A 21,403-nucleotide genomic window follows, 5' to 3' on the forward strand; every position below is an offset into this window, starting at 1 on the left:
AACCCCTAGCTCAGAGTTCAATGAGCTGTGCAAGGTCTGTAGCAAACCAGGCCTTCTGAATCCACATCCCCTGCTAGTCTTGCTCGTCCCCCCTTTGTTTATGAGTTTAAGATGCCCATTCTCTTCATTACACCCAACAGCCCGAAGATCAAAATCAATGTAAGCCCTGTAATCAGAGAGTGAGGTGACTCAGGCTTCGTGGGGGGGAGGAAGTTACCCTTCTTTCATGGTACGTGCATAGCAAGGTTTTTCTTTCTCAAGCATACAAATATTTTAATTGCCTGAACTGAATACTTTTAAAAAATTAAATTTCTGTATGAGCTAATTTCCTTTCCTGTTAAAATTTCTGATGTTGAGGAAAAAGCCTCCCAACTCCTTCTATTTTTAAAATCTGTAGTTATACACATTGTACATATTTGGCTGTAAATATGTACAGTTGAATATAGCTTCAACTATGTACATGTTTCACGTTTCATTTATTCACTATTTTGTTTCACAAGTAAGCCTGAAAAATCTGCTTCCCTGTGCCCAAATGTATTATTCAAATGTACAATGTTCCATCTCATATATGGTTAGCAACTGCATGCAGCAATCATCGCGTCTGTGTTAAAATTTCTACGCATAGTTTTTAAAAATATATTGCAAACTAATCAGCCCAGTTTTTACTTAGGCTACAGTAAAGTTAATAACATTGGGTTTAAGGGTTATAGTTCAGGGGGCAAATGGATACTATTCCTCGAAGTTAGTGGTTTTCCAGAATTCCTCTGGTAATAGAGGTGAGGCCTTAGCTCCTGATACTCCCTCATGACCTACGAAGCACGCAGCTTGCAATAACCCAGCCATGGCTCTTTCTTTCCTTTCAAAGTGCTCTTTCAAATTATACAAACAGCTGCCCCGATGTCGTTTATTTGGACCCTGTTTTCTTTGGTCCCGTTTAGTTTGTGCCAGTGGATAAAGGAGAGGTTTGGACTACATACTGGTTTTTAAATGGTGTCACAGGCTCCGTGGTTTTCCCATGATACCTCTCTCCTGGGTGAAAACTGCAAATGTGTATGATAATATCTTTGCAATTTTATTTTCCAACTAGATTCTGTCTGTTAGGCTAGAAGAAGAGCACCGAAGAGCATCCCCCCAGCGTGCGTGGCCTGCAGAAGCACTCACCTGGGGACGCTGGGCGGGGCCCTCGTGGGCCTGGAGGGAACTTGCGGGGGCGCCCCGAACCAATCGCTGCTGCTGCTGCTGCTGCTGGGGAAAGGGGGGAGCGGGCCGGGCCTGAAGGGCACCGGGGGCGCCCCCGAGTGCGGGCCGGGGGAGGGGATGGCGGGCGCGGGCCCTCGGCCGGACGCGGGCCGCGTGAGGGGAGCACTCAGCGTTGGCCGCCTCTGGGTGGTGGGGCTTGGCGGGGGGGACCTGAGGACAGACGAGAGCAGTTTCATTCCGAGCTCATCTTCAAAAAAATATTTTATGACTTCCGGGCTGCTCTGTAAAAACTATACTTTTTTAAAAATTTTATTGTTATGTTAGTCACCATACATCATTAGTTTTTGATGTGGTGATCCACGATCCATTATTTTCGTATAAAACTATACTTTTGACGGAGTAACTTGGGCCGTGTCCCGAACGTTGGAAGGCATAAAAGGGAGGGGCGCCTGGCGGGGTCGGTCCGAGTCGCTCGGGGGGCTCCTGATCTCCAGGCGTGGGTTTGAGCCCCACCGTGGGGGTAGAGGTTACTTACATGAATTTTTTTTTAAAAAGGTATAAAAGGGGTAAATGGTGAAAAGGAAGTTCCCCTCCGCCCAACCCTTCACTCTGTGGAGACAACCAGTAGTCGTTTCCTGTGTATCCTTTTCAACTGTATCTTAGGCTACAACACAACACAATATTCTCACTACAATATATAAATTCCTTTTCTTTTGTACATCTTAGAACATAAGGTTCTACAACTTACTTTTTTAAAACTTCATATTAAGTTGACTATCTTTTCATCTCAGTATAGAACCGTGTTATTCGTTTTGAGGGCTGTATAACGTTCCACTGTAAGGGCTGTATCGTGTTCGTTTCTGAAGGGATAATCTGACCTTCTCTCTCTCTCCTGAGCTTAAATATCTTTTTTCCTCTTTATTCCTTAGGTTCATATTGGTTTAGGGAGGCACACTCAGAAAATGATACTGGACAAGCCTGGCAGGCCTCGGGGGACACGGGGCCATTTTCCTACCTGCGGGAATGCTGTATCCAGGAGTCATCCACAGGAGGTGGTGCAGGGGTGAACGTGGTGGCAGTGTTGATGTCGCCAATGATCACCAGGGCTTCTTTAAGGGCTTGGTACATTCGAAGCATCTCATCCCGGCGCTGAGCCTGCTCAGCAGATTCCTCCATCAGGGTATTTTGGTCCTCTGAGGAATATAACTGTGCTAGGAGCTCTGAGTTTATGAAATCTTTAACCTGTCAGGTCACCACAGAAAAGTGAAAATGGGAATACATGAGTGATCACATGGTATAAACTGGCTCAGAGCCCGTAGACCAAGTCCATAACCACCCACTCTGGGAAGAGATGCATGATGCATGATGTACGCAAGATGTATGATGCGTATGCTTCTGTTTACTCTTATTTTCTTCATTGTCCTCCCAATCCTCCGCACCAGTGCAGGGACACTTTTCCCCTCTGTCTTATGACCGTGGACTAAAGGAAAACCTGCATCAGTTGAAAGAGGACTAAACCTTGCCATCACCAGAACAGGGCCTGTTGGTTATGCACAGCATTTCCAGCATTTCCACATTGTTGTCTGAGGCCGCTTGGCATAGAGATGAGGGCAGGTACCAGGAGGTAAGCAGCAGTATTTTCAGCAGAAAACAAGGATATAAAGAAACCTAGGTAATACCGCAAGTTATCCATTCCTTGGTATTCCCAGTCCTTTACCTCGCTTTTACCAAAATCACTGGAATACTATTAAGATCCCAGGTTTCAATGTCAACGCGAAAGTGGAATGAGCACCAATAAGTGAATTTTTATTAAATACAGAACCTCAGATAATCATGCAAGTTGATTTACAAAAAATAAAAAAATAAAAAAAGGATATACTTTCAGCTTTCTAGAAGTTTACAATAGAACTCCTTCACAGTAATGAGGACTGACATGGGTTTCCATAGTTAACAGATATAGGGAAACAGACTTAAGTATGAACAACGTGTATAAGTCTTAGGGGAGTGGCAGTTTGTAGCAGAATGAGAACAGAGAGGATGCATACATTGCACAGCACTGAGGGAGGGAGCACCAGCTGCCATATTTCATCAAATCAAAGATACCAGTAACTTTAAGACACACCATAATTTTATGTGCCACTAAGAAAAACACCATTAATTAAACTATGACAGAATGCCAAGATGCGATTGAGTGTGACATGCATCTTCATGTCAAAACTATTAAATATGAAACAAGTGAATGTGGGAATCAATGAAAGATGGTATGTCCTACATACCTTCACAAGTTATCTGATTGGATTCTCACCACATACTTACGAAATGTATTATGATCTCAATTTTACAGATGAAGAAACTGAAGTTCAGAGAGTTTAGTAATTTGCCCAAAGTCACATAATATTAAGTCAAACCCCAAGTCTTTGGACTCAAAGTCTAGTGCTCTTTCTGTTACCTCCTTATCCCACTTTGATTGAGTGCTTAGCAAAGACAATTTATGTTTAAGCATCATGATTGTAGAGTGGTATTGCAAGTATGCTGATTAACTTAGCCTACAAAAATAAACCAACTCGGATTTTTCAGTTTCTCTGTTAAATGAGACTAATGCTTATCTAGAGTCACTGGATCTTTTTAGGAAAGACCAAAGGCCAGCATATTTAATTGTTACAAATTCAGGCAGACAGCAGCATAGCTGTCAGAGGCTCAGAATCCCTAGGTTGTAGTGAAATATGTAACCAAGAGATGACAACAGTCGAAAACACATAGCTTTATTATTTTTTAAAGGTATCAAACTATGTAAATAATTCTGCTGATCAGAAAATTCAGCTGAGTCACAGCTTCACTGTGGTGAAATAAAGAGTATTCTCTCCATATTTTGCAAACCAAGAGTGATTAAAATGTGGAAGTAATCTAGTAGACGAGATGTATTTGGGCAACTGTCTAGTAGGGTAGAAGGTTTATGTGTGATAGCTGTGGAAGGTAAGTTTGGCCAGGTAACCTGAGGCCAGATGTGAAAGCCTTGAACGCCAAGGAAAAGTGTTTGAACTGTATCCACTTGGCAGTGGGAAGCCATGGAAGACTTCTGAGCAAGTAAGTGAAACAATAAAATAGAGTTTTAGGAAAATTAATCTGTCTGTGATTGGAAAAGAATTTGTAAGGGTGGTAGCAGAGAGAAAGAAATCTGATAGAAGACCATTATAGATCATTTCTAGATGGTAGGGCTTTCATTTAGCGAGACTGCAGTGTAATAGAAAAGATGGGCACATATCAATTACACGATAGAGGAAAAACCAGGTGGGCATAGGCTGGTTTGATGTGAAAGGGCAGGAGCAAAAGGAACAAGGACACTTCAAGCACTGAGGTTGGGGTGAGTTGGAAAACAGAAAATCAAAAGTCAGGAAGGAGAGTTAGAGGAAAGACAGTAAATTTGGCTTAAGGAATGTTTCATTCCCCCCCCTTTTTTGGAGATTTAGTCACTTTTAAAACATACTTGCAGGTACCCAAGGAGTCAGGGACATTTGCGTGAATCTTCTGCCGCTGGGCATGTGCATGCACTCAGATAGATGATGCAATGCAAAACTCAAAACCAGACAATTTTCCTGGCATTGAACAGCAGTTGGGCTAAGCTAGTCTGAAGCTTTACATCTAACTGGAGTATCACTTAGAATCTATTAAACACAATTTAAAAGAAGGTCCTTCCAAGAATAGATTTAAAGCAGATCTGAATTAAGAAGCGACTGTCAAACAAACCACGAAATAAAATAATAAGGGCTTATTTCAGCATTCTGATCAAAGATCTGCCTTGAATCAACTCTTCCACATCAGAACATGACACGCTAAAACTTGCCTACTATCCCAAAGATTTGGCAATGTTGTGAATTAACAGGAGCATCACTACTGGCACAGGAGAAAATGGCAGTATGGCGCAGTGGTTAAGAGCTCACGCTCTACAATCAGACAGCTCTGAATCTGAGTCCTAGTTCCCACACTTAACTGTTCTTGAGCAAACAAGCACCTCCTCCAGTTTCAGGCTCCTGATCTGTAAAATGGGGACAGTGGCAGCAGCTGTCTCAAGAGCTGTTGTGAGGATCAAGTGAAAAAATGATTATAAGTTGCCTCACGCAATGCCTAGCATTTCGTTAGTGCTCTGCAAGCAGAAGCTGTTCTTTCTAAAGCATGCAGACAAAATTGGTCTGAGGTATTTAGAGGGAGAAGAACACACAGAAAGCTATTGCAATGGTGCAGGCGTTCAATACAGAGTAGAGGTTAACGTTTTATTTTGCACTGAAACAAAATTTTAGAAAGACTCTTCTCCTGCTTGCCTAGCTTTGGGATGCCACAATTGGAACAAAGGTAGAGGGATGTCAGGGAGTTTCCAGACACTTCAGGGACTTTCTGAGCAGTCTGTATGTCCGTGGTGCAAATACATAAATTTCAAGGATTCTGCGTGACAATCGAGGCCCAGTAAGATCCCTTGGAGGTGATGGTATTTAGAATACACCTCACAGAACATGACATAAACGAATTATACTTGGATGCAAGACTTGAAATAATATTTATGCTTTTAATTATAACACCTTATAACCTATACATCTTGGTATGGCTCACAAAAAAATTCTCATACACAAAACCTCATTCCAGTTCAGACTCTACAGGCTAGATAAACAGGCATGACTGCACCATGTCGTTCTGCTCAGTGTAAAGGAATGTGAGGTCATTAAAAACGTTCCACATGTTTTCCTCTCTTTCTTACTTAACCCTTCTCTATCAACCTGCAGTAGTTTTGGATCTTAAGCCTTCTTTGTCTTCATAATTAAGACCATTTTAAAGCCTTCACAAATAGAAGGGACATTCCTCGAATTTTCACACAATTCTGTTACTAAGGAGGCCATTTCGAGACGGGAGTCTGCAACACAGTGATCACTTGCATTCACGTGAATATACAAAAAATGTAATTGAGCAGTTTAAATTTGCTTAGTTTGGGAAAGGGGCTTGGTTAGAAGCTTGTGATTCTCTGATATCTCACAATTCTTTCATGTCTGCTCTAGCTTCCTTTCCATTTCTCAGGGACGTATTTCTGCTAAAGACCAGTGCTGTTTCCCTTCTTGAAAAAGTGACATCCTTTGCGCCGCACAAACCTAATGTCAAGCCAAAGAAGTTAGACACTGAAAAGCACCCACTATACGATTCCAAAGTTCAAGAACAGTCAGAGCTAAGATAAGCTATGCTTTAAGAAATCAGTAGCGGTACCCTTGCTGGGGAGTGATGGGAGGTGGGAGCACACAGGAGGGGGGAGGGGGGGACTCTTCTGGATCCTGGCCCCGATCTGTTTCTTGAGCAGGATGCTGAATTCTTGACCCGTGGAAACAAATCAGTGCCCTGGTATTTAAGGTGTACTTTCCCCTCAAATAATGAACATTTGAAATAACACTCGACTTCATACACATGAAAGTTACAGTGAGTTTTGAAACGAGGGCACATGTTACTAATTTTCCAGCAAAGTGCCACTGGCCAAGGAGAGTAAATGTGGAGCTCCAGGGGTCCAGGGGTCCAGGCAGCAGCACGCACTCCAAGTGTGAAATGCCCCCGGGCTTCATATCTGATCCTTTAAAAGTTTCATAAAAATTTTACGTTATATTTTGTATTTTCTGGGTTTGAATTACTAGTTAAGATTTAAAATGTTGTTTCACATATTCAAATAAACCCTAATGAAATCTTCCAGGAAATGAGCCTTCTGGGAAGATACACCAGGTAAGTGCTATGGGCAGAGCAGCCCCCTAGGTGGAGAGGGCTGAGCTCCATAGTTTGCCCATCCTTACTATATGCGTTAACTGACTAAGGGTGAGATCTGGGTTTTAATCTTGACTCTGCCAGCCCCGGCTATGTGACCCTGGGTGAGTCCCTTAACCTCTCAGCACCTCAGTTTCTCCATTTATAATCGGGGCAAAATAATGAGTGCCCCGTGGATGGCTGTCCTGTGGGTGCCAACACTGAACCATGTACTGCCCTGCCATGCAGATGTTCACAATAAAGCTCGATTCTCGGACAGAGAATCTTCTGGTGGGGTGGGCTGCAGAGCAGAGGCCATCAAACTGTGCTTGCCCTGGGGGGCTAGGTGTGTGTGAACATTAAAGTCCCGACCAAAACTCCGCTGCTTTGGCTGTAGCCGGTCCTGAATGGCCGGCTGTCATAAACTTGCTATTTCTTTGTGCCGCTGTTCCCCAGCGCACTTAAGCACTGCAACAGCTGTTCTGCTTCAACAAAGGCTTACAGTATGTCTGAGGCAAGGCATTTATTGCTGGCTTTAAACTTCTTAAATAATTCCATATGGAGACCTGAGTGGCAGAACACTTAATGTAAACTTTCAAAGGAAACTGCCCACCAAATTCTGAACTTTATAAAAGTTGGCTGAAACATATTCTTTTTCAGAAGGCAGGGTAGCCATTCCCATTGCAAAGAGGAAAGGCCACAGCACTGCTTTCGACGGTGACTGTCCACCGACAGAGGACCCTGTTGCAGGCATTCACTGGTGCTGGAGAACCAGGGTCCACCCAGCGCCATTTATAGAAGCAGCAGGGTTAAGTGGATGGAATTTAGCTTGAAGAGGCAGAGTATTTGTTTTCTAGCTGTGATTCTATGATGGATTCTCTACCTTGAAGATCTCTTAACATCGAATAAACAACCGGCACATAGGCATGACACGGTGCTCTGTGTTCAGTGTGTTTCTGGTTCTTGTAATCAACAGGGCCCTTCCGGAGTGAACACAAAAAGGGCTCAGGTGCTCTGTCCAATAAGATGCCCTGAGAATACGGCATTTAAAAGAGCAATTTATATTTTTACATCTATGTAATTATCAAATATACATATATATAACTATGTATTTTGACATATCTAGGAAAAAAGCAAACAAAACAATACTCCAGGAGAAGTGGTCATCCGAGATATGTAAAACTATTTTCTGACAGATACAAAAAGTTAAATTTCCAACAACGATAACCATCATTTCGTAAGAATCCAAGCATCACGTGATGGTTCTGTTTTCTCCACATTCCTGTGAGTCTCAGCGTCAAGGTCCTCTTTCTCATTATTCTTGTGCAAGGTCTCTCTCAAGACAGCTTGCAGAGCTCTACCTCCACGGAGAATTCCCTGGGGGGGCGGGGGTTCAGCCATTTCATTAAAGCCAACAAGCACACTAGTGAGGGGTGAGGGCAATTACTCCCGTGTTTCTTTGTGTACGTGTGTGTGTGTGTTTCTTGAAAAGGTGAAAGTAGGATAGATTTGTAAGAGGGTCTTTTTTTCTTTTTCCTTTTAACTAATTAGTGTCAGGCAACTCCTCGTGCTCTAGACAGTAAGTGCTATTTCCTGTGCCGATGATTTAACATAGTGCAGAGCAAAGCAGGGTTTGAACTGATGGCCACACTAATGACTTGCGATAAAACAGTGAAAAGATAAATGATACTTAATCAGGAAAATGTTTAAATAAGCAAGTGCCTGGATATACCACAGCAAAACAACCTGAACTCATTTAAGGAAAATTAAGAGGGTAATTTTAAAAATACATAGACTATTTGTTTAGTACTCTGTATTTTTCAAAATGGCATATAGTTGCATTTATTATGTTCTCTAACAATTCAGTGAGGCAGCTCAGTGTTCTTACCGTAATTTTAGAAGTGACTGACTTCAACTCAGAGGGGGCCAAATTTGCTTCAGGTCACACAGCAGGCCATTGACGAAGCTTAAGAATACAATTCATGGTTTCCAAATTTCCAATATATTGCTTACCTACTGCTGATACTTAAAAGCATCCTAGTAGCCTTGTTTAATTATGCAAAATCTTGCATGGGAATAGGGTTAAAAACCATGGGTGCTTAGAGCTTCTTCAAGAAGGGTTTCCTTCAAGGGGTTTCTTCCAGGAAACCTTTCTTCAAGGAATGAACACACCATGAACCACAAATAGAATGGCATATTTACAAATACAATTTTGAAAGAAATCTTGAAATATGGACAAGGGCTCTTTATAGTTCTGAAATAGGCAGGCAGCCACATTGGTTTCTTACATTTTTTATAGTACTACCATATATGCTATCTTCTGAAATAAATCCCTAAGCCAGGTACCTTTTCTACGATTCGTATTTTACATATGGAGGAAACGAATGCAAAGAAGTTAACCGATTTGTCTTCAGGTCAACAGAATCTGTAGCAGAACCAGGCTCAGAATATAGGTTTCTCCTGAATTCGAGTGTGTTCAGTACCTTTGCCAGCTAACTTGTATGTGTTACAAGCAAATGCTCATAATATATCATCGATTTAAATAAAAAGGTGTCCCGAGAAGACAGCTAGAACTAAAAATGCTGGTGTCTCCTTGTCAAGAATCAGAAAAGCCTGTTTTAAAATACTGCATTATAGCCTATCTTATCTAAAAGACAGTTTCTCAAATAACTTGTGATATTATTTGTCCTTTAATAAAGTAGCTGTCAAAAGAACCGAACTAGATCATGTAATTTAAGTATCATATCCTGACTACTGTAAAGTAACCATGAAAAGGGAGGGATTCTGTACAATCCAGATCAACTGAGGGTTCGTCTAGAAGGCACTTTAAGATCTGTGGCAATATCACCATTACCTTAGAAAAGAGAAGTTGACTGACTCTGAATCCAAGGGGATAGGGCAAAAAGCCATTGCTCGGGTGAAAATAGCATTCCGTAGTTTTTAGAAAGTGAAAATAATCATATCAATGTATGTTATGTGTTTGTGTGTAGAAAAGAATAAATATTTTTTGCTTTTAATCTCAAAGTCTAGGAGCTGGGGCATCTGGTTTTATTGCTAGTTTTGCAATTAACTCACACCCTGAGCACAGCTGCAGTGTATTTTTGCTCTGCTTTCTTGCGAGCAAATGCACACTCTTCAAGAGCAGATAGGCGATAGGGAATTCCACAGTACTGTGGCTGTAAGTTTCATGTTGGCTTCCCTAAATACTCTTTCACTGGTCAGTCACTTGCCACTTGTAATAGAAAATGAGGAATCTGGGTAATAGGTATTCAACCATCCAGAAAATATCACAAAGAAGCTGGTGAGAATATGAGCAGTTTCCACACTAAGATGGGTTAGAAGTTAAAATGAGACAGTTTATAATCACTTACATTATTGATCATAAGGTGCATTATTGTTTTTGGAATTAGATCTCGGATACATTTGTTGATGATAGACATGTAGGAGTCTACGAGGTTGCGGATGGTCTCCACTTGCCTCTCCAATTGTGGGTCCATGGAAAAGTTTTCTGCTTGGCCATTCTCATCATTTTCAGTCTAACAGAAAGGAAAGAAAACATGGATTATTTCACATTCGTTCAGAAGAAAAAAAATACCATACATTTTCAGATGATCAACTTCTCACTCTGTATGGAGTTCTATTACTAGATGGTTAACATCTTTATCTTAAACATACCCATTAATTCTGAAAAGAGATCAGAACCAGGCAGTTATTCCTCTACTTTTAGCGACCCACAACCTAGGGAAAGCAACTATTCTGAGCAAATGCTGAGATGAATAACCAGATAAACAGTGCACCTAACAACATACCTCTAGAGAACAATCTAATCTTCAGCCATTTGCAAGCTGGCCAAAGAACTGAATCCAAGCAAATGATGCAGATGTAAACCTCTGGGAGAGGTCTCCAGGGATTCTATAGATTAGAAATAACCTTGGTGTTGTTCTGGAACTCCTAGGTCTGTTCTGGAATGGATCAGCATTTGGATCAGCCCAGGTTTTAAAACTAAATCTCCTAGGCTTGGCCTGGAGCCAAAATAAGAGATATAGAGAATAATTCATCTTTCCATGCACTTGCTGGAATTTGTTCTGTAAATTCATGCTTCTGTCATCACTACTAAAGGCTGGCTCCATTGTGGAAAACTTACAATTTTAACTTCCAACTTGTTATTCTTTGAATAAAACAGAACACATCTATACACAAAGAATTTATTTGTGCAACATGAGAGAAGCATCTGTTTTCTATACTTTGGGACTCGAGTTAATTAATTTTGGCTTATCCACCAGAGGCTGGGCTGGAATGGCATCTTCATCATTAAGGGCTGACCTATTGGCTTGGCATTGAAATCAATTTAGAACAAATGGTCTCCATTTCAAGTCAGGTTGAACCATCTAAGCCCCAGAACATGATACAAATATTGTTAGTGGTCTGGCTACTTTCTAACATTTGGAAAGATTTAATTACAAATGCAAAAAAAAGGGGGGGATAATTTATTGCTTCCATTGTAGACATAAAGTACTTTTCCTTGGAAATGTACATACTTTGATCTGCCAGGTTTTCAATCATCCTATCAGTTTTAGGCAAAGCCCCGTGCTTAAATGGATCTATAAATGACAAACTTTTCCTTTGAATCAATATGCATGTGTGAAAGGCATATCTGTAGGCCTACAAAGTCAATAATAACAAAGAGAGAAATAGGTCCTAGTCATTTATATAGGCTTCTCTTGCTCAGAAATATCCAATACTTTTTAAAAATATTAAAATAATGTGCTCACTCTAAAACACAACAGTCGTTTCTCCAATCCTGAGAGTATGGCCCCATGCTTCAGGGCAATAGTTTGAGGACATTTCTGAGGCATCTTACAGCTACTCCAGCAAGGTAGAGGAAGTTTCAAAAATGACAGTTGTTTGAAATGGTCTTTGGTCACTGAGAGAAAGAACTAAATCAAGTCTTCTGTAGTAAAGAACTACTTTTATTCTTAATTGGTGATATACAAGCACAATAGGATCTAGGACAAATAGGTATAAAGCTGAAGCCATAAAGTGGTAGGTAGAGGGAAGGTAAGTCACAGCAGTGAAAAAACAATCATGTTTCCAAACTCCTTCCTAGGGTATAAAAACCACTTCAAATGTGTTCCATGCTGAGCCCAAGTTGTAAGTCAGTGGTAACTGCAATGTTGTTTTAAGGATAATGTATTTGAAAGTGAAAACTTCAGGTTCAAATTCAGACTCTATTGTGTACTGGTTGTGTGGCCACATTTAAGTTACTTGATGTGATTTAAACTCAGCTTCCCTATCTTTAAAACGGGGATACATGTCCCTGGTGAGCTTGTGGAAGCTAAAGGAGATAACACATAGGAGCTGACCTAGCCAAGGGCCTCAATAAATGTTAGCTGCTTTCTTTCCTTTCTGAATATTCATGGAATAAGAGTTAGAAAGCTACTTGACTCTCAACATACACTATGAAAATTTAAGGTGAAAACTTTGAGCATAAAACATTTTCAATTCAAGCAATATAAAAATGGCAAGTGTATTTTTTTTAACACCTCCACGTTTTCCTTTGAATCAATATGCATGTGTGAAAGGCATATTTGTAGGCCTATGAAGTCTGCCTGGACCCTCCTCCTCCCACCCGTGAAGATCTTTCATCTTTCAGAGCCTTCTGGACAGGCTCCTGATGGCCCCCAGAACCCCTCACTTCCCTGCTCTGTACTTCCTCTGTGTCTTTTATTCACTTTTTAAAAATACCCAGCCTCAGTTTATGCTCCTCTCCTATTAGATTCTGGTGTCTTGTTTCTCTCTCTCTTCTCAGCACCCGGCACAGAGCTTGATGCACGGGAGAAGGAGTTAACAACTCCACAAGGGGTTTACCTAAATCAAGGAAGCTGCTCTGGTGCATTCAGGGGTTCCAAGTGTGCCTGCCTATGTGTCAGAGACACTAGAGACCAGAGAAACCCCAGGGTGGTGAGTTAGGACCCATGACTACTTGATAACAGTGAGAATGATAAAATGATTATGAAATTATGTATACAAATGAGAATAGATGACCAACAGCTTTGGGAGGAAAACAGCTTTTATACAAAGTGACATAAACCTCCATAATGGATAAAATACAATTCAGTTTGTCTCTCTGATCTGAAATATACTGAGGTTTTGCTATGGTAGTTAACAGTCGGGGCGATGACATTTCAGTATCAATATTCCACCTGTCCCAGGAACACTTTTTGAGCACTTGCTGTGTTCTAGGTACTCTGCTAAGCACTTTCTGTAGAAGATCCACACTGCGACCTTGTTATTGTCAATCCACAGAAGAGCATGTTGAATCTCTGAGAGCTGAAATTTGTTCAGTAAGTGTAAGATGCATACAATTTTAACAAATTTCTTTTTCTTCCGTAAGTATAAAAAAATCAAGTATTATGAAACAGTGAAACATTCATAAAACATCAAGTCAGTTTCATAGATAAAATAAATGTAGAAAGAGTTTCCAGAAAAAAGATGTCATTGAAATATTGCTATTTGTAAAAAAAAAAAAAAAGACTGAAACAAAAGAGAAAAGCAGAGTAAACAGTATTTTTAAAAGAACCCCCAGAAATATAAAACACCAAGAAATTATACCATCATCTAAATGTTTACATAGAAACACTGAATTTTCCCATTTCACACTACTTTTAACATTTAGCCTTACTTTACTTTTTGCTTATCAAAACATGCAAAAGACATTCACTTTCACTTTTCAAAACCAGATGCAAATAATAAGGAAAGTGTCAGAGTGAATGGAGAACACCGAATGGATTCTCAACACACACACACACACACACACACACACACACACACACACACACACACACACACAAGTATTCCAGAGTAACCCATAAAACAATTTGAAGTTCTCTTTAGCTTTTGGAAATAATATGTGGTCACATGCAAACTTTAACTACTCAGATAATACCATGGACGTGACGGGGAGTCACAGAATTCAGAATGCAAGTTGAATTTCTTTTCTGATTTTAGAAAGATAGAAGAAATACTTGCCTTTTCTAATATAGCTAAGATAAATGGGGGAAATATGCATAGATGGACTTTTTCTTTTAACTGAGTAATTTCAGAGAGCAAATGTTCCCTTTTCTCTGACCCAGTTCTAACCAAATTCTCTGTCGTGCTTTTTTCTGTATGTATACTGTGTATGACTATGTATTTTTTCTTTGTTTAAATTATAGGATTGCAATAGGATTCTTTGCAGTCTAAGCACTGAAGTGACAGCTGTTTATCATTATCCTCATCAAGGGAATGTAAAATAAAAATAGTAATTTGTCTCTGATCTTTGAGGCAAAAAAGAATGGTCTGCAAACATTTAACCTTTTATGTGCAGGTTCATTGATGCTGTTTACAAAATGTGAATAATATTGTGAAAACCAGCTTTCTTCTGAAAAATACAATGGACAGGCCTTCCTATTGCAGTTTTGTTCACAAACAGCTTTTGTGAAATCTAATGCAACTTAAACAATGAAAAATAACAACTCAGCACTGTAAATGGTTTATAAACAATATTGTAATTTTCTTTCTTATGAAACTATTTGCACGGTATTCAAGAAACAGTCTGTTTTACAACATTTTAATTTAAAAGCTTTCTCCTAGAGACTTAATACTTTAACAGGTAAGAGGACGAAATAGTCAAATCAGAAATAATTCCCACCATACCTTAAAGCAACCATTATAGGAGATCTGGGCTTGATGGGGGATGTCTATCTTTCATGTGTTTTGTTTTCATCTCTTTTCTTTCCTTAAATTTCTTTTTTTTTAAAGATTTTATTTATTTATTTGAGAGAGAAAAAGAGAGAGCACCAGAGCGGGGTGAGGGGCAGAGGGAGAAGCAGGCTCCTGGCTGAGCAAGGAGCCCAATGTGGGGCTCGATCCCAGGACCCTGGGATCATGACTTGAGCTGAAGGCAGATGCTTAACAGACTGAGCCACCCAGGTGCCCTCTTTCCTTAAATATCTTATTGAATTATGTCATAGGCTTCTTGGAGGATCACTGAAATCATCTATATAAGATTATTTTCTTAAGGTGACTGCAACTCTTTAAAAGTGGAACGACAGAAATGCAAAGTATTCTGGCAAAAATACATACATAAACATACTAGCTAATTGGTGGGGGGAAGTTTGCTGCATCTCTTCTCACCAATGGAGAGCATTGCACTACAACCTACAGATCTACACAAGTGATTTTTCCAGATAAGCAACACTTGCCCCTTTCTAAGCACCTTATTATTATCATACAATTTCTCTACTACCTTAAACAGTAAAAAATATCATTTAACTTTCTCTTAATGAATCAGGCCATCATTATGAAAATAGTGTTACCATGGTAACGCAGCTTTGAATTTTCCAGCCCCACATTATGAAGAATGTCTCACTGAAAACCTTTCCCCACTTTCAGTTATGTACTTCTTCTAATTTGCAGAGGCCAATTAGAGACTAATTTGCAGAGGCAGGCAACCAACTTGTAAAAAAACCAAAAAACCAAAAAAAAACTATGGAAGAAATGTGCTCCAGAAAAGCCTTTGAGAGGAGTAGAGATTGTAGTCTGCTGCCTTGGGACAGGTATTTCATTAATTAATTAAAAAAAATAGTTGTTTAGTGTCTTAGGTGAACTGTGAGGGGTACAAAAGAAGTTGAAAACCTTTGATACTTTGGTGAGCTTCTCCTCTGGCAGGGGGGATGCAGGGTGAGATGAATCAGTGAGTCCAAGGATAAGCTCAAGCACAGTGGGCTTCAAGGGGAATCCTTAGGGTTGGCCACACTAGAGACGAACCTTATGAGTTGGGTGAGATTTCAGACTGACACTGAGGGAACATGCTCATTGTTCTATCCTTAGGACTTAGCCCAGTGCCCTATATGTAGCAGGAGCTTCATAAATATGTGGACTATTTGAAGACAAAAACTCACCCAGGCCATCTCCTGAAGGGTTAGGTTTCTGTTTTGGATGGAACCTAAGAGACTGAGCTCCAGGTAACTGAGGCGTTGCTAAGATGGTAAACGTGAGTAATTGCCTGGATTGCTAGGACGGAGCTTTCCATGCTGAGCTCCTGGTCTGGGCAGGATAAATAACGATCTGCATCCAGAATGATGTCAGTCGATATAAAGATATGATGGTTCTAAGGATGTCTACAGATTGGAGCCGCGACTGCAGTCCAATGCTGGCATCTACTTACGTCTCCAATCGGCGAGAAACATCCATAATACAGGACAAAACACTGAATCCCCCCGATCCTGTGAGCGGTGACCCACTGGACAGAGCAGGCAGGACCCAACTTTGTCTGCTTCTGTCATTTTCATCACTATTCTTCCTTCTTCCTTTACCTGCTACTACCCTTTTTATTCTCCCTACAGCTCTTGTTCTCCTTCCATCTCCACATGGTATCATAATAAGCATTATAAAACTATGTAAGATTAATGTGAAATTAATCAGCCATTAAAAAAAAACCACATAGGATTTAAAAGATATGTACTTCACTCAAAACAACAACAAACCTATGTCAATGGGTGGCTCTTTTTTTTTTAATGTAGCTCTTTTTTTTTCTAATTCTCACTCAGCCCAATAGCTGCTAACAGTCTGTGTGGGGCCAGTGTATGCCTATGTCTCTAATAAACAACTTGAATGATGACAGCAATGAATAAGTAGGATCTGGAGGAGTAAGGGGAAGGAGGAGTTCCCTCATATAACTGACAGTCACTGCATTTGTATTTAAGATGCACTGAAACAATAGCTTTTATCTGCAGCTGTAAAAACAAATGTGGATATGAGGATTCTTACAGAAATTTGAAAACTTATGTGCTCTGTCCTGAGGTTCTCCTAGAAGTTATAGTAATTCCTTTTTTTTTTAAAGATTTTATTTATTTATTTGAGAGGGACAGACACAGATAGTGATAGAGATAGCAAGAGAGGCACACGTGGGGAGGAGAGGGAGAAGCAGGCTCCCCGCGGAGCAGGGAGCCTCACATGGGGCTCGATCCCAGGACCCTGAGATCATGACTTGAGGCGGAGGCAGATGCTCAACCGACTAAGCCACCCAGGCGCCCCGAAGTTATAGTAATTCCAATCTAGTTTTTAATCTATCTAAAGTCCTATATTGCTTTATAGTAACAGTTAAGTTTATGAATATGTAATATTCATATATTTTAAACACATTATTGAATATTGCTATTTAAACAATCGAGAATTTTTTCTAAACTTATGAATATTTATTTTTGGAAAATTTTAATCTTTATATACTGAGTTTGCTTGCCACAGCATAACAACACTTTGTCCAAACAATAAACGGTCTAAGCAGAACAATTTAAACCGTTTCTTTAAAAATAACCACTGGTCTCACCACCTTTTTTGGTTTCAGATAATATTAGTAATTTTAAAAGGGCCAAAATTATTTTTCAAGTATTGACTCTTGGCAAAAATATCTGTTTAAAATTTAACTTTGTTAAAAAGAAAACCCTTTTTCTAAAGAGAATTAGAATTAGAAACAACTGATACAAATTTCCTTTTTAGTGAAAAAAAAAATCACTACATTTCTTTGGAGTAGCAAAACAGGAAACAGAATATTTCCAAAAGAAAAATTTCCAGAAAATAGGATCAAACACAATAGGGTAAACATAAAGACAATTTGTTATGGTTAATTTTATGTGTCAACTCGAGTTGGTACCCAGATACACGGTGCAAACCTTATTCTGGGTATCTCTGTGAGAGTATTTTTGAATGAGATTCACACTTAAATTGGTAGACTCTGAGTAAAGCAGATTGTTCTCCATAATATGGGTGGGCCTTATCCAATCAGTTAAAGGCCTGAATAGAACAAAAAGACTGTGTCTCCCCAGCAAAAGAGAATTCTCCTGCCGACTGACTTCAGACTTCATCTGCAATATGGCTCTTTCTCGTTCTACAGAAGACTGCCTTTGGACTGGAACTGGAACACTGGCTCTCCTGGGTCTGCAGCCTGCCAGCCCACCCTGCAGATTTTGGACTTGCCAGTCTCGATAATTATGTGAGCCAATTCCACATAAAAAAGCATCTATCTATCTATCTATCTATCTATCTATCTATCTATCTATCATCTATCTATCTATTTACCTATCATCTGTCCTTGAGCACGTGCACACACACATGTCCTATTGATTCTCTTTCTCGGGAGAATCCTGACTAATACATACACAGTCTCACTATAGATCACAAAACAGTATGTGATTCAACATTACATTGCTTAGTGGAGCTCACAGGTGCTGTAAGAGTTCAGAGAAGCAGAGAATCAGGAAGGGCTGTGATGGGAAGTAACACTGGTCCAACTCTAATGATTCACCTTTATTTCACAGTCTTCTCTAAGAAAGAGAAAGAGTCAAAACTAATCCAACTTTAGTCTCTCCAGTCTATCACAAGGTCTTGCTATGCCTCCCCTGTGGGTAGACTAAAGATAACTTTGGATAGCTTCCTCTCCCCGACTCTCAGTCCTGTTGGTTGGCGCCCTGATGGGGCTGCAGAGGTCAGGCTGAGCCACTCTCTCCGCCCATCCAGCCTAACCTCTGTGATGACGGAGGTGGCACATGACCACACAAAGCCCATCACTGCACATTTGTCAGAACTATTAGGAAGGAGAAGCTTCCTTTCATTTAGGAATGACAACTTTCTAAGAAGTAAGCCCGTAGGCAAGTCAGCCTCAGAGTGAAGAGGTGTCAAACCTGCCTGCAAATGGCGTCAACAAAGAGAACGGCAGAGTTGAGAGACAGCAAGAGGTGGATGTTTGAAGACATTATTCTAGTGTGTGGATCTGGCTGCGACAGACCTGTCTATGGCTTCTGCAGTTACACCAGCCAGTAAACAGTTTTTTTGTTTTTTGTGGGTTTTTGTTGTTGTTATTTTAAAAGTTGGTTTGGCTAGACTTTAAGTTCTCTTGCCCCTATCCTGAAGAGTTCAGATGAATAAATCACTTATTCAGGATGTTCTCTCAACCTAAAGCTTTGTCTTCCAACTCTACCTCTAACCCCCTTCGTGGTTTAGTGCATCTGGTGCATCTCTGAATCTGCAGCTGAAACACAGCCCCTCTTTTCCCTGTATCTGAACAATCGGCCTTGACTTCTCAACCTTTGTCATGTATCTCAATTAGGTGTAGACATGTCCATTTCCCTAGCCAAAATGAAAGCTTCTTGAGGTAGATAATCCCTCAAAGTGAAGTGCAAATACAATATCCCTTGCTTTACGTGCAAAAATTTCTTATAACAAAAGAATGCAATGGATTAAAAACACACAAGGGTAAAACTGTGGGTAGAGTCATGACTTGTTGCACGAGTAGAGAAACAAAATGACGAAGCTTTTAAAGAAGTAGCTATAGTCAAGGGTTTTACATCTCTCCAGGCTTCCCTGAACATTGTCGTTGATAAAGCTGTCATCTGGATTTAACTGCAGAATTCCCCAAAGGACTCAAGATAACTTTTTCAGCCATCACTACACGTGAATTAGTGTGTACACCTTTGTCAGGCATTCCTGACATGCCAGGGCCCAATGGCCTTACCAGATGATCCAGATAATGAATCTATAAACTGTTCTAGAAAATTTAGGTTCATTTCTGTTAATAGGAGAGATTAAAGTAAAATCAGAACCAATTTGCCAAGTTGAGCTGTTGTAAATCTCTTGTTCCCAATCTTTAAAGATAGAACATTTCTGGTGATCACAATGGACCACGTCTGTCCAGACCACCAAACAGACAGCATGCATGTTCGTGCCCTAGAACTGGAAAGGTACTTCTAAAGATGCCCCAAATAGAACTTCTGTCTCTGTAAATACTCGTTCCCAATTAAGAGAGAAACTAAAATGTAGAGGACTTTGTCTCAAGGTAGGCAAACCTCCAGTGTGCAGAAAATAGAAATTCATGAAGATGATAATAATACAATATACTGGAGATGCTAAAAATTCTGATATTGAAAACTTGATTGATTCCATGGAGATCTATATGCCAGAAGTAATAGCCATTGTGTCTGTAGTTTATTTTCTTTTGTTACTTCTCTCTATTCCTTTCCTGAAATTGTGTGTATTGCCTGCCTCACAATATGGAGGAAATAATATACAGAAAACAAAACTTTCTTTGCTTCACCTTGATCATGATATTTGCTTCAAATTTTGCCTACCCCTCACAGAGTGGTAAAAACTAACAAAGCCAAGATTGCTTAAAGATCAGCAACTTATGGCAGCATTTATAATAAAAATTAAAACTATTCTAAGGTAAATTTGATAGGGGCAATTATTATTAGAAGAAAATCTGTAGCATTTTAAAATTTATATATATGAGATTGTACTGAGGGCTGTGTTAATAAGGTTTGTAAATATGGCTTGAGGTATAAGAGAAAAAGTTGAAGTGGTTTCTTAAAAACTTTCTTTCCCTAGACTGTTTTTAAAGTAGTTTAGAAGCAGAAATCAGTCTATAACCACTAATAAACACTGATGAGATTATAATTTCAAATAATGCTTTTTATGACCAGATCAAGATGTTCCTTTATAGAATAACAAGGTAACTTTAGATTGGATATGTAAATATTGCTAAGAAAACATATTACTGCATGTATTCACAATTTCCCCCAAATTTCTTTTTTCCTAACCATGGCTTCAAAATTCTTAGAAATGTTATTATTAGTGAGTACTATAATATCCCCCTGCCAATTGTTTATGTCTACTCAATTCATATAAATACTTTCAAATTAAAATAGGTATAATGATTTCTGAATTAAAGAGTAAAACCTCTTTGAAATTATCATCATGAAGTTTCATTCTACATTGGTGGCCAAAGGCATCAAAAAAGAAATGTGACAACATTATCCATCTAATTCAATACAATTTCTAGCAGTATTCCACAATCACTTATAAAATATCTGGGAATATACAAAAAATGGAAAACGCAAGACACCAATTTTTAGAGGGCTCAAGACTGGAATGCACATGGCTTAGGGAAGCATATAAAGATAGCTTTATGCAACATCAAGATGGTATGTGTGATTAAAATTTAAAGGGTATTAAAATAAATCAATGAAATAACTCTGGATGGCAATTCTTACCATTTCAACAGAACTCTTGTTTCATTTAATTATATCTTCCATATTCCTGTAAGTAATATACTCTATTAAGTCTGTAGGAGAACCCCTAAATCAAAGAGACTATAAGGAAAATACCTGGATCAAACACACATTTGTAGAATTCCTCAAATACAATAAAAAAAATCTACCTGACTCTAGTAGGTTACCGCATGTTCCCAAACCACTTCAGTTTGAGCAACAATTTAGAATAGCAACTAAGAGTATGAAGTATGGAATCAGATGAACTATATTCATATCTTGTTTCTGTCACTAATTAGCTTTGTGACTTTAGTGAAATTAAAGTTAAGAAGTCAGTCAGCCTCGCTAGGCCTTAATCT

The 21,403-nt window shown here is 39.5% G+C and overlaps 1 protein-coding gene across 3 annotated transcripts in view; it reads right to left on the bottom strand.

Moving 5' to 3' along the window:
- Positions 1 to 21,403, bottom strand: part of DNM3 (dynamin 3) — a 575,404-nt gene that overhangs the window by 19,628 nt on the left and 534,373 nt on the right. For all 3 annotated transcript variants that reach the window (XM_028123031.1, XM_028123033.1, XM_028123032.1), the window contains 3 exons: positions 10,335 to 10,499; positions 2,216 to 2,442; positions 1,162 to 1,410 (listed from right to left, as the gene is read on the bottom strand). In XM_028123031.1, coding sequence (XP_027978832.1) covers positions 1,162 to 1,410; positions 2,216 to 2,442; positions 10,335 to 10,499 — 641 coding nt within the window. The remainder of the gene's footprint in view (positions 1 to 1,161; positions 1,411 to 2,215; positions 2,443 to 10,334; positions 10,500 to 21,403) is intronic.

Source organism: Eumetopias jubatus, unplaced genomic scaffold (genome assembly GCF_037043125.1).
Source record: "Eumetopias jubatus isolate StellerSeaLion01/CBP00866 unplaced genomic scaffold, mEumJub1_p1.0 scaffold_12, whole genome shotgun sequence".
Taxonomy (NCBI): Eukaryota; Metazoa; Chordata; class Mammalia; order Carnivora; family Otariidae; genus Eumetopias; species Eumetopias jubatus.